The sequence below is a fragment of the Fukomys damarensis genome, unplaced genomic scaffold (assembly GCF_012274545.1).
Source record: "Fukomys damarensis isolate Sample0158 unplaced genomic scaffold, DMR_v1.0_HiC HiC_scaffold_24, whole genome shotgun sequence".
Lineage (NCBI taxonomy): Eukaryota > Metazoa > Chordata > Mammalia > Rodentia > Bathyergidae > Fukomys > Fukomys damarensis.
The window spans coordinates 333,536-346,776 of NW_022900936.1; the positions used below are offsets into that span (position 1 = coordinate 333,536).

Consider the following 13,241-nt stretch of genomic DNA (forward strand, 5'->3'; position numbering starts at 1 on the left):
CAAAATTAAAAAATTTTAAAAAGCACTCAGGATGTAGCTCAAAATAAAGGTCCTGGTTTCAATACCCAACTACTGCAAACAACAACAACAAACACGACAAAAACAGTCTTTAAATATACACACTTAATGCACAAAGGCAAAAAGAGGAAAAAATACACAAAAGCAGAATCAATCTGACTGCAGAGTTTAAATCATTCATGCTTACATTGAATAATGTACATTAAGTATACTTCAACAGGGTTGGAAAGTATATTGTCTCATCTGTGTGTAATCAAAAGCAAACTTTCTGAACACCAACTTTAAAAAATATCTTTTATCTCAAAGTTTTTAATAACATGGAAAATACATTCATTAAACTGAAACATACAGAGGAATTCCATTTATGCCCAGCAGAATCAGGGGGCCAAGACGAGCTCCACCATTGAAACAACTAGAAAGGCTGCATTTCAAGTTTTTTTCTTTTTTAATCAGAAAGTGACAAAACAAAGAGGTGAGTTGGGGTGACCTTTGCCCTGGAGAGGTCTGAAAGGTAAAAGCAACCACAGGCAGTGAACTAAGCAGAGCTTTGTAGATGCCCAGAGCTGCGAGTCGCCACCCTGGGAAGTACCCAGGCCACCTGTCAGGCACAAGAGGACCACACCACAGGCACCAATGGAGCACGGGCCCAGATCCGACTTCAAACCACCTCCACAGGACTGGGCAGCCAGGACTACATGTACCAACCCCTCTGCAGCAAAGCAAAGCAGCCCTTCACAGAGGTGCAGTGATATCTGAGCCACAAATCACCACAGGCACAGCGTCTGGCACCTGATCCAAAATAACCAGTCACACAGGGTGGTAAGAAGCTACAGCTAAAAACCTGAGAAACAATCATCGAAAAATACATATGACAGAATTTTTAAATAACCACAATCTATATGTTGAAGGAATTAAAAAGCAGAATTGTGAATTTTTTAAAACACATAAACTAGAACTCCTAGAACTCCAAGAAACTGCTTCTCAAATCCAGGAGCTAATGATCTATGTGTAAGACCACTACCTAGAAACTAAAAACATGACCAAGATGAATCAAAGAAGACCTATGGAAACACAGGATATATCATGTTTGCAAATGTGAACACCAAAAACTGCAAAGATGCAGTTCCTCTCCAAATGAACCTTTAATGTCAGAGTAATTCAACCAAAGGTCTTAATGAGTTTTTTGTATGAAAACTGCCAAGCTGATTTCAAAGTGTACAGTAAGTCCTCAACTTATGAACAAGTCACTGTAGCTACTGTACATTGTCACACTGTACAGTGAGCACACAGCAGAACAACTGTGACAATGTACAGCACACATGAGCTATTTCTGTGATTTGTTTGCATCTACGAATGTTCGTAATGCAAAGCCTGTGCAAGTTCACAACTCCAATGTTTATAAGTCAGGGACTTACTGTATATGGAAACATGAAGGGCCAAGATGGGCTAAATCAAACATGAAAATAACAATGCAAAATAAAATGGGTGGGCAGGGTGGCACACGCCTGTAATCCAAGCCCTTTAGAGGCCGAGGATGGAGGGTCTTGGATTTGAGGCTACCCTGGCTGACACAGCAAATCTGAGGCTATCTTGGGCACATAGTTAGACCCTGTCTCAAAAAAAAACAAAACCAAAAATAAATAAATAAATAGAACTTACTTTCCCAAATATGGAGACTTAAAGCTATACTACAAAGTGGAGTAGCTACTTAGACAAATTGAGGAACAGAGCAGAACTCAGTCCGAGGCTTTGGGGAGAACACAGCTTTTTCCACACCTGCTGGGCCACCTGGAAGTCCACATGGAACAGAATAGGAAGGCTCTCTTCTCTCACAGAAGGGAAGTGCTGGATGCTGTGTCCAGCATGAAAGGGAGAGTGACAGAGCTTCCAGGGATCACATAGATGTTGGCAAGAACATGAGGAGGAGGCAAGGAGACCTCAAAAGAGGACAGGAGGAAAACACTCCAATACAATTCACAATCTAAGAGGCAAAAAAGAAAATAATGAAAGCACTTTTTCCTCCAAGAATGTCACCTACTTTTCCTGTGGCTACTGCAACAAATTACCACAAACTTGGGGGCTCACCACACAGGAAACTTATTCTCTCACGGTTCTAGAGTAAGAAGACCTATTTTCCGCTGTGATCATGAGTTTATTTAAATTACTTCAACTCAATCAAGTAAGACATGCATTGAGACATACAGGCAAATAGATAACACTATCACAATGAAGAGTCATAAGATTAGTCCACAGAAACAGTTGGCTATTACATAAAGTGTGAACAGACAATGAACCTTTTAAAATACCATACATTTAATGAAAGAATGCTTTCAAACATTGCTTGGTAAGCTAGAGCCACACCATGGTGTTATCCTCACAGGACATTTGTGATTAAAACTGAAAGCACTCCTGCAACTGGAAGGATGTACACATCACCTGCTCATGTCCTTCCAGGGCAGCCCTCAGATGAGCACTGTGGGCAGTGGTCAGAGATGGGCCTGAGTCCCCTTCCCTATCCTATCCACCTGCCTTCTAAGGGACTTCTGTGACTCCAGGAAAACAGGGAACCATTCATACACACAGCCCCGCCCACCTAGCTCAGCAAGGGGTCCCCTGCAACTGTTCCTGATCTGTAATCAGTGCTCACGGCTCTCTTCCACACTGCTGACATCCAGAATCAAGAGTGCTATGTGTTTCTTTTCCACTTTTACAACCTCTTCAACCATTTCAATGAGAGCTGGAGGAAGATCTCCTTTGCCTAAAGGCACCAGGAAATCCTCTGCTCCCAATCATGATTTTTTTTCTGGTACCGGAAATGAAACTCAGGACTTTACACTTGTCAGGCAGGTGTGGTGCCACTGAGCTAAATCCCTGGCCCTGTAGTTCTCTTTTACTGGTTGAGTCTTTCCCTGGTTTTGGAATCAAAGTAATACTTGCTCCAGGAATGAATTTCGAAGAATTGCTTCCCTTTCAATTTCATTGAAGAGTTTAAAGAATAATGTCGATGGTTCTTCTCTAAATGTCTTGTAGAATTCAGTGGTGAAGCCATCAGGAAGTGGGCTTTTCTTTGTTGGTAAAATTTTAATTACATTTTCAGTTTCACCGATTGTAATTGGGGTGTTTAGAATTTTTTTAATCTTTGTTTAACTTTAGAAGTTCATATGTATCTAGGAATCTGTCCATTTCTTCTGTATTTTCCATTTTATTAGAGTACAGGTTTTCACAGTATGTACTGTAGGGGTTCTGGCCTAGGCCCCCTGAATTATTCACGTCTTCTTTCTTCTGGATGTTTACCTAAGTACACACTATAGATTACAAGAGGCAGATGAATCTTACATTAACCTAATTAACCTAAATTGTTCATGTGTCAGGCTAGATCCACTGTATTTCTACAAAGTATCAGGCCCACATATCTCTGTTCCATATATCGTGGGTGGCACCACCTCCACCTGGTCACCCCATCAAAACACCAGTCACGTAGGGGCTCCTTCAATGGCCTTGACATCCCACGTCTTCACCATCACACGGGCTCAGCCCTTCCAGGGTACAACAGATCCTTTTGTTTTTTCTATTTTTTAATAATAAAACATGTATTGGTACGTTTTAGGAATACATGATGTTAACATTCATCACAGGGAATCTGCACCTGCACATGGTACATCCCCTCTTTATCCCATTTCTTCCTCTCAAGCCCCTCCCCCTCGATGTACAAAAGCTGTTTCTATTTTTCTATTTTCACATATTTTCTTGTCCTCTACTTCTTTTCTCCATCCCCCTCCCTTGCTCCTACTCTCACCTGAACATATTCTTCCCATTTCTCAATATCTATTATACATTTTAGTCCTTGTTTCCACTTTGTTTTTCACACCAGAGAAACAATGTATGTAAACATGTGTGTCCAATTGATTTCACTTAAGAGTAGGGTCTCAAAGTCCACCCACTTCGTTATTAATGTCTGAAGCTCATACTTCTTTACGACAGAGCCGTACTCCATTATATAGAAAAACCGCGTTTTTTTATACAATTGTCAGCTGATGGGCCTTTGGGCTGTTTCCAAGATTTAGCTGTTACAAACTGTGCCGCTATAAACATGGGTGAGCATATATCACTGTGGTGTGATGCTTTTAATTCTTTGAGAACATACAAAGAAGAGGTACAGCTGGTCAAATTAAACCTCTAGTTTTATTTTTTTGAGGAATCTCCACACTGATTTCCTCAGAGGTTGCACTAGTCAACACTCCCACTAGCAGTGGAGCAGTGTTACTTTTTCCCCACAGCCCCTCCAGCATTTATTATTGGTTGATTTCTTGACAACAGCTATTCTTTCTGGAGTGAGATGGAATCTCAGCATTTTATTTGCATCTCTCCAATGACCAGTGATGTTGAACATTTTTTCATGTATTTATTTGCTCTTTCTACTTCTTTACCTGAGAAGCCCAATGGGTTCTTTAAACCAACTTTTCTGCCCCCTGTTTCAGAGCCCTTCAATCTCTCTTCCAGATGCTGCCAGGATAATCTTTATAAAAAAACAAACAAACAAAAAACAGAGGATCAGGGATTTAGCTCAGTGGTGCTGCCACCTGCCACACAAGTGCAAGGTCCAAAGTTCAATCCCCAGTACAGGGGGTGCGGGGGAGATAGTAAAAAAAAGAAAGAGAAACAGCCAGAAAGATTACACAGCGTGGATTAACTAATGGTCAACTTGGAACGAACGCCCAGCTGAACTGAATCAGCGTGGTTCTGAGCATGGAAGACTCACCTGAGCATTGCTGCCAACAGTATAAAAGAACTGGAGGGGAAGATAGGATGCTTGCCAAGACTCATTTTTTCCTGATGTGAACTCAGCTGTTATCATCAGAGGAGCCTGGTCCTCACAGTCAAGAGATGGCTACTGTTCCCATCAGGGGTGCTCCAGTCTTCATCTTGAGTGTTGCTTCCTGGCTCCAGTGCTTGTCCCTCAGCCTGGTGGGACGGATCCTTCATCGCGCCAGCGCAGAATTTCGAGCTTCCACCACTGGCCTTTGGGCCTCCCAGTGCAGAACCTTGACATGGACTTGCATGACACATTACCATGGGCTTAGGCCTCTGGCTGGACTAGTGGAGGACATTGCCTAGGGCTCTAGGCCTTCAGCTGGACTTGTATGGGACACTACCATGGATCCAGGCCTTTGGCTGGATTCTTTGGGTCTCCAGCATGTGGACAGATCTCTTGTACTCCCCTCCACCTGACTTAGGGTCTCTCAGCCCCTCCAGCAGGAAGCCTCTTGCTCACAGTCTGCTGAGTGTCACGAAGCAACAGGATGACCCAGGGAGTCCCAGGATGTTTGGGTGACCACAGACCGGGTCTTACCTAACGGGCAGATACCTGTCCTCCCCATGTGGGGACACCACCAAGACCAAGGTGTGGTCTGCTCACCTCAGCTTGCAAAGAGCAACCTCATGGCCTTTTCTCCTTGCACACCTGTTCCTGGTGTCTTTTCCTCTTCTTAGGACACCAGTCCTACTGCATGAGGGCCCCACCCTATGACTCCATGACATTACCTCTGTAGTCCTATCATAAATATAATTCATTGTGGATAAAGGTTTCAGCATATGAACAATTAAGCCATTTAAGACCAAGTGCAAAGGTTCTTTATTAAACATACTGCAGCAAAAGTTCTTAAATTGGAAAGGGAATAAAGTTCTCTTTTGTTACTTCCAAAATATTCTCTTAAGTCATGAATAGTTAGTATAGCCTAAAAAAGAAATAAGATTTTTGCTTTTTCCTTACTAGTCGATCAAAGCCATAGCCCCAAAGAGAGCCATGTAAGGTTATTTTCCCCAGCCTTTATCTCAGCTGCAGCCTTTAGCACCGAGGAACCTCAAGGCATAAAGAAACACCCTCCTGTGCGAGAGGGGAGGACAGCCTGGCACAGCACACCAAGTCATTATTTATTGGTAAACAGTAGAAGCAACAATTATATTCAACTGTTTTGTCTTCTCTGACTACACAGTTCTTTCTCTGCCAACTAGGTTTTATTTTCCTAGTCTTTTACACAGACAAGGATAATACTGGAAATGTTAGATAACTTAAGGGTATAAACATTAAACCACAGGGTCTGTGTTAGCCCTACCCAAAAGCAAGCTCCATTACAAACAAATGCCACCATGATGGGGGAAGACTTGTGCGTGGGGACCAGGGGCACATGGAGCTCGTGCTTTCCTCTCCATGCTGCTGTGAACCTAAAACTACTCAAACAATAACCTTTAAAAAATAATTTTTTTGAGCAGGGCATGGTAGCACACTCCTGTAATCCCAGCACTCAGGAGGCTGAGGCAGGAGGATCACTGTGAGTTTGAGACCAGTCTGGGCTACATAGTGAGTTCAGGTCAGTCTCAACCACATAGTGAGAACCTGTCTCAAAAGACAAAGAATAATAATAATAATAATAATAATAATAATAATAATAATAATAATAAATAATAATAATAATAATAACTACAATATGACAATTTTGAAAAGCTCCCATTCATAATTGAAACAATGATGATGTGACACAGTACTTTGTCGGGGTCCTTATGTAACACTATTCCCTAATTTTGTGTTCTCTCTTAATTTTTTAAAACATAAATAAAATTTTTTAATAAATAAAATTTTTAATGTGTTGGCAAAATAAAGTCGGTGAACCCATTAACTTAACCTTGCTTCACTTTTATCATTTCTTCAGTTGCACCACAGTGAAGTAATAAAATATTTCCCATGAATTTGTTTCTACATTTCCTACACTTCCATTTTTATTTTCAACTTTCAGAAGACTGGACACTGCTCTGCCCCAATCATGACAGGAAGGGCATAGCAGCCATACATCACTAGTGCTGGCTAAGGACACAGGTGTGAAGGGGGTACCAGGCACCAGGCAAGGGGTGACACTGCTCCTTGAGCTCATACTTGCAAGACATCGCATCCAGACTCTTCGCTCCAGTTATCTGAGCCCCATCCCCTAAATCTCTCCAGACTTCTAAGACCCTGGATGCTCAGTCACTTCACTTAGTAAGAAGGAGAGAAGGAGGGAACTAAGTAGCGCATGTGCATCACCCACCCACAGCCGTACCCTGTGTGATGGGGCCTGGCCCAGAAGGGCAATTCTCTCCTTCAAGGAAGCAACATGTGCCACCCCTTCCTCCTGCTCACAAGCACCTGGCATGGAGATCAAGGCCATCGCAAGTCTGGCCAGCCCCACTGGCCACTCTCTTCAGTCCTCGGGACTGAACTGTCCACTTCAGGAGGCAAACACAAGATGAAGGATCTCCAGAAGAACCTCTTTATAATGAGTTCCCCTGGAGAAAAGAAAATGGTTTTATGTGTCATGGTGTGAAGCAGGGACCCCAGCTCGCTCAAGGAGTTAGTGGCCAATTCTTAACTCTGCAGGTCACTCCTCACAGAAACTCCGTACCACTAGCAGTCAGGAGGCACATTAGGGCCTCAAACACCTATGAGACTGACAATGAAGGTGACAGCATCAGGACAACAAATTCTTAACATTCACAGCACCTGTTACATACATGCAAGACATTTTGCTAAGCATTTACTGGATGCAGTAGTGAGTGCATTCTTGAAACAGCAAGGCCATCAAACTGACCAGGTGCCCCTCACTCTCTGGCCCCAGCCTCTTCCTGCTCATCCAGTCTCATCATGGGGACAGAGATCCCGCACACACAACTCTCAGGTGGCAGCCCTCTTGCACATCACCCTGTCCCCTGGAATAATGCATCCTCCAAACCTTCAGAAGGCCCTAGAGGACTGCTCCCCTTCTGGTCCCCAGCAGTCCATGGCATGGTCCTCAGGCAGAACAGGCCCTCTCCTGTCTCATCCTGTCTTATGCCCTGACAAATTTCCCAAAGTGTACAAGGTTTCTCACCTGGGCTTAAATGTCACCCATCAGGGAATTCTTGTTCACTCCTGTGGCACTGTAGCTCATGACCCCAGACATCCCTCTTTCCTCCTAATTTCACTCGACAGCACTGATCAAAATCTAATATTGCATACATATGTTTAAGGTATGTATATATATCTTACTGAGACCAGGAAACAAGGAACTTGAGTCAAAGAATGTGAATATTATCAAATAAAAAAATTTTTTAAATGTTTTAAAGGGCTGAGGATGTGGCTTAGTGGGAATCCCCCAGGCTCAATCTCTAGCACTACAAGAAAAAAAAGTAAGGTCATATATTTGTCAGTTATTTTCCTTCATTTGTTTCAGGAAAATAGCAACCAAATGCCAAAGATTGGATTAACTGCAGTTTGCTTGACATCCATCTGTCCAGTTACATTTCACAATAAAAATAGTTCATTCATGTTGCTCGTTGTAACTCAGACTGCATAACTGCTGCTCCTCCAACAGGAGCTGCCCCTTCTGGTGTAGGACATGAGCTCTTCCCATTTCTTCACACAGACTGTTACAAAGGCAAATTCTCAAGGGCAGTGATCTTCAACAGTTAATTTTTTCTACTTCATTAGGGTTATGTGAGAGTAATGCAAGTGGGTTCATGGTGAGTAATGCAGTGACCATGGGTACTGTGTGGGGTCCCTTCACTGACCATGCTTAAAGTGCCAGCATTCTTCCCGGACACTGGCTTTAGACCAGCACCACATATATCAAGACAGTGAAAGCAGAAATGGCTCCTTAGTATTACTGTAGTGTGAAAATAATTTCCCCTCACAGCCTCCAGGAAGGATCCCAGGGATCCTGAAAGATCTATGAACCATGACTTGGGAATCACTGGCAGATCACTCCTGGAAGGAAACACAAGAAACAGAAAAGAGATCACCTCAGAAAAAGACCAAGACTGAAGGAGTCTCAATCTATCCTACAGTTCCTTGAAATTTTTCCATTTCCCTGCTGTGTGTGTACATTACTTTTACAACATTGTGCAAGGCCTGTGATCAGTTAAAAAAACAGAGCTAATCTTTATCTTTGACAATTGGAAAATTACTTAGCAGCCAGGGAGCACTCAATAATTCCTGAATTAAAGCACAAATACAATAATTTTTTTTTAAAAGTCAAAACTCAGGAAGAGGGCACAAGTGCGGTGCAAGTTCTAAGAAAATGTCACATCAGAGAGGACTAGGAAGGGTTCAGAATAAGATGTTTGGGCTGGACTTTACAGATGAGCAGAATTTGGACATCAGAACTTTCACCTTTCATAAAATATTTAGGAAGCAAAACAAACATCTGCTAACATAAAGGCAATGGCAAACTGTCTTTTTAAAAACTAAGACTCACACTGCAGATTTTAGAAAGTAAAGACAGATAAAAAGATGAAATATTTCTTGAAAGAGGCCCCTTCCCACACAAATACAAAGTTTTCAACCACTCTTCACCTGACCCCATCCAGGCCATCCCTACTTCATCAGAATGCAGAAAAAGAAGAAACAGACCAAAGATAAAACTTGGTCTCTTCAGACCTACTAACCAGAATAAAGATGCAGGAGTGGGACAAATGCAGCCTATTGTGTGAGCACTTGCTCTGTAACTGGCTGCAGGCCACTACAACAAAGAACAAACTTTACATCACTGTGCACGTTTTCAAAGTAGTTCAGCAGCCATAATTTCAAGGCATGCAGGGCATGTGTGTGCCAAAATCAGCCGTGAGGCAAGTCCCAGGTTGTGTTTTTACAATCATATGTAAAGCACAAAGGGAGCTGTGAATTCTTGTAAATTGGGAATACTTTAAAAAATTAGGGTTATACTTCGGGTAATCTCCCTTTCATCCATGAACATTCTGATGTGCTTTTAGGAGACACTGTATGAATTCTTCCGGTTGGGTCATGCCTAAGAAAGAGTGCTCTTCTGCGTAGCTCCACCAGTTACCCTAATCTTAACCTGAAAGAGACCCTAAATCCACAAAGGTGAACGAGGCAGAAAAATTAAGGAAAAGAAAGCAGCTATGTCAGATTATCCTCTTGGGACTCTATAATACAAAATTCAGTAAATCCTCCCTATGGGAGAAAACCAGGGCATCCTAAGACCAGAGGCTTCCCTGAGGGCCAATCTCCGTTACAAGGAATGAGTGTTAAGAAAATAATGCACAACAGGACAGGCCTTGTCTGGCACCAAGCCCCCATCCCATGTTTTAGACATTAGATGTTCCATTCAAGCAACGTAACTGAGCTTTGCGATGTTCCCACCTAAGGTTTCAAAATGTTCTGTTAACTCCACTCTTCCACTTCTGGGAGCATACTCACCCAGTGCATGAGCCCACTCTAGCCCACAGATTTCCGGACAAGGCTGCTTCCATTTCTTGGTTCCCTCCATCTGGGAGTGCCACCCTCAGTTTCTTTGCCTCTAGAGACCTTTGGAGACCTTAACACTTGGCTGTAATGCTGAGGTGCTGCACTTCACTGTAACATTAGGAATCCAGGGGGGATGCTGGAGAGCAAGGACGTATGTCATTTATGAACAAGGCAGGGACGGTTCCAGCTGACCACTTGTGGACTGCTGAGGGGCCAGCATGCAGGACTGTCCAGGTCAAGTGTGACCCCCACCAGTCCCCAAGAAGGCAGCATCTTGTCTGTGGTAAGCTGCCCCACTCTCCTCTAACCTATCTAGCAGGGACAACTCTAAAATGTGAGTGTTATATTCAGAAGCTACCCTTTTTAGCCAACACTTTATTCTGAACTAGACAGAAGTTTATCTCTTTAGCCCTAAATACAGGAAGGGCAAGGTCACATGACAGAGTCAGTCCCACTTTTTATAACCTTTACTTGGTCAAAATATAAAAATAATGATGACAAAATACTACTTCAACTGCTTTAAGACTATAGTTCCTTATTCCTATACTCCTTAATTTATAAATAAAACATATTACTAGGTTTTTGTTTTTTGTTTTGAGGTTTTGCTTTATTTTGTCTTTGAGATGGGGTCTCTCTATATAGTCCAGGCTGGCCTTGAGCTTACAGCAATCCTCTAGCCTTAGCCTCCTGAGTACTGGGATTACAGGTGTGTGCCAGCATGCCAGCAAGATTCAAAGCATTCATATACTGTGTGAATCTTTATAAGAGCCTTAAAATGTCAATAAGGCTGATGTTTTATAGCTGATCAAACCCTGAGGTGTCATATTTCAGTAAAGATTCTTAAAACACTCATTAGACGTCAGCCATTGTGTGAAGATCCCAAAATTCGGCTAAGACATGGTCCCTTTTGCTAGACATCTCCACATCCAACAGAAGAGGTCCTGTGTCAACAACAATCACAACACAAACTGTAGAGGCCAACAGTACAGGTGTGAAAGTGCCCTGGGAGCAGGGCCAAGTGTGACTAAGTAACTGCTGACCTATTTTGGCCAAAAGAAAGGTGTCAGGCCAGTCTAGGAGAGGGGAAAGAAGCCAGGCCTGCTGCCTCCTTGGCTGCCACAGCACTCTGAATTCTCTTTGCTTTAACACTTTGCTGCCCACCCCGCTTCTCAGCTTAAGCTACTTTTTCAGGTTCCTCTCTATGGTATATGATCTTATTTCCCTTTTCTTACCTATACAACCCCTACATCTCTGTCCAAAGTGACAATATAAATGGATCCAATAAATAAGAATACTTAAATATTTTTTCATTGAAATATTTGTGTTGTCACACAAATTAGTAAGTTTTTTTTTAGGAAAGGAAACAATTTAGTTAACTGTCAACTCCTAACAAATATTCAAATAGATCCACAAGGAATTGAGAGAACAATGATATAATGGAGCACAAAACAGTAGCGATCTGCAAAAACATGTTTGACATATGAAAAAGCTAACCTGTACTGTATTCTTCCTGGATGAAGAGCTTTAACAAATCCATACAGTACAGAAGAACCACTCCTAATTTCAGACTTTCCAAGAGTATCTAATCACCAAGAATTCTGAAGTCCACACATTTTAACAGCACTTCCATTTTTTAAAATGTGTCACACATCCCCAAAATTTGAATGCTGAATTCAAAATAGTTGCAAGCAGATGCCAAATTTTGTGTATTATATGGCTTTGCATGAGGCAATACAAAGATAATAGCATCCACCTTCCTAAAAACAGCAAGAATTACATGAGTTAATACATGAGTGTCTATTTAAGTAGGCGTTATTTTTGTTTTTTTCCAGTACCTGGGATCAACTCAGGACCTTGCACTTGCTGGACGGGTGCCGCACCACTGAGCTACATCACCCGCCCTTAAGTAGCTGTTATTTTAAGAATTCACTACCCCAACCCCAGCAAAACATACCAATTCAAAACTTACAGCAAAAATAGGGTTATGAAAATATGGATTCTAAAAGCTGAAAATGCATTTAATCCCCAAAACAAAGTTGAGAAACATTAGGTTTTACCCCGAGGGCCACAAGGCCTTCCTTATCTGAAGCAATTAACTCTTCTCCAGAGCTCTGCATGGACTATCAAGACCCAGACCTTGGGTAGAGCACTTGGTAGACCTCCCAAGCTACTTAGCCCCAGACAACTATTTATGGGACTTGTTTAACTTTTTAAAATCCCACAAAGGGAGCTAACCTCCCAATTGTGAAGCGCTTTGCATACAGTATTCAGGCATTTCAGCCTCAAATTCCTGAAAGGAAAGTGCCGATACCCCCTCATTTGACAGGTGAGGCAGCTGAGGCCCAGCGGCGCAGAATCTGGATTTCCAGGGCTAGGGCTGGAAGGTGCGCACGTCGGGAGGTCGGCAGCCCCTGCAAAATGTGGGGCCAGGGGCAGATGCCTGGTGGGCAGGGGTGAGGAGCACTTCGGCTGAGACTCTGGTTACTGTGGAGCTGGAGAGCCTGGCAGGGTCCTGGGTTAAGGACTTTGGGTCCCGGGTGAGGTGTTCCGGATCCCAAGCGCAGGGTAGAACAGTCCTAGATAAGGAGTTGTGGGGGTCCCGGGTAAGGGGTTCTGGGTATCCTAGATGAAGGGTTGCGGGGTTCCAGGCATCCCGGGTGAGGGGTTCCGGGGCCCCAAGTGAGAGGCTAGGAGCTCCTGGATGAGGGGTTGTGGGGTTCCCGGGGGTCCTAGGTGAAGGGTTCCGGGGTCCCAAGTGAGGGGGGGCTGAGGGAGGAGTTGCGGGGTACCGGGCACCCAGGGTGAGGGGTTCCGGAGGTCCGGGGTGAGAGGCTGCAGCGGACCCGGGGCGTCCGGAGTGGGGATCTAGGGTGCGGGGCGGGGTCCTGGGTGTGAGGTCCCAGGTGGGGTCCTGCGGCCGCCCGCGCTCACCTTCCGACAGCTCCAGCTC

General features: G+C 43.4%; 1 protein-coding gene across 1 annotated transcript in view; it reads right to left on the minus strand.

The window, feature by feature from the left end:
- The window catches only part of Dip2a (disco interacting protein 2 homolog A), a 136,181-nt gene that overhangs the window by 121,941 nt on the left and 999 nt on the right, over nucleotides 1-13,241 (minus strand). Inside the window, exon 2 of the mRNA XM_033755929.1 lies at nucleotides 13,223-13,238. Coding sequence (XP_033611820.1) covers nucleotides 13,223-13,238 — 16 coding nt within the window. The remainder of the gene's footprint in view (nucleotides 1-13,222; nucleotides 13,239-13,241) is intronic.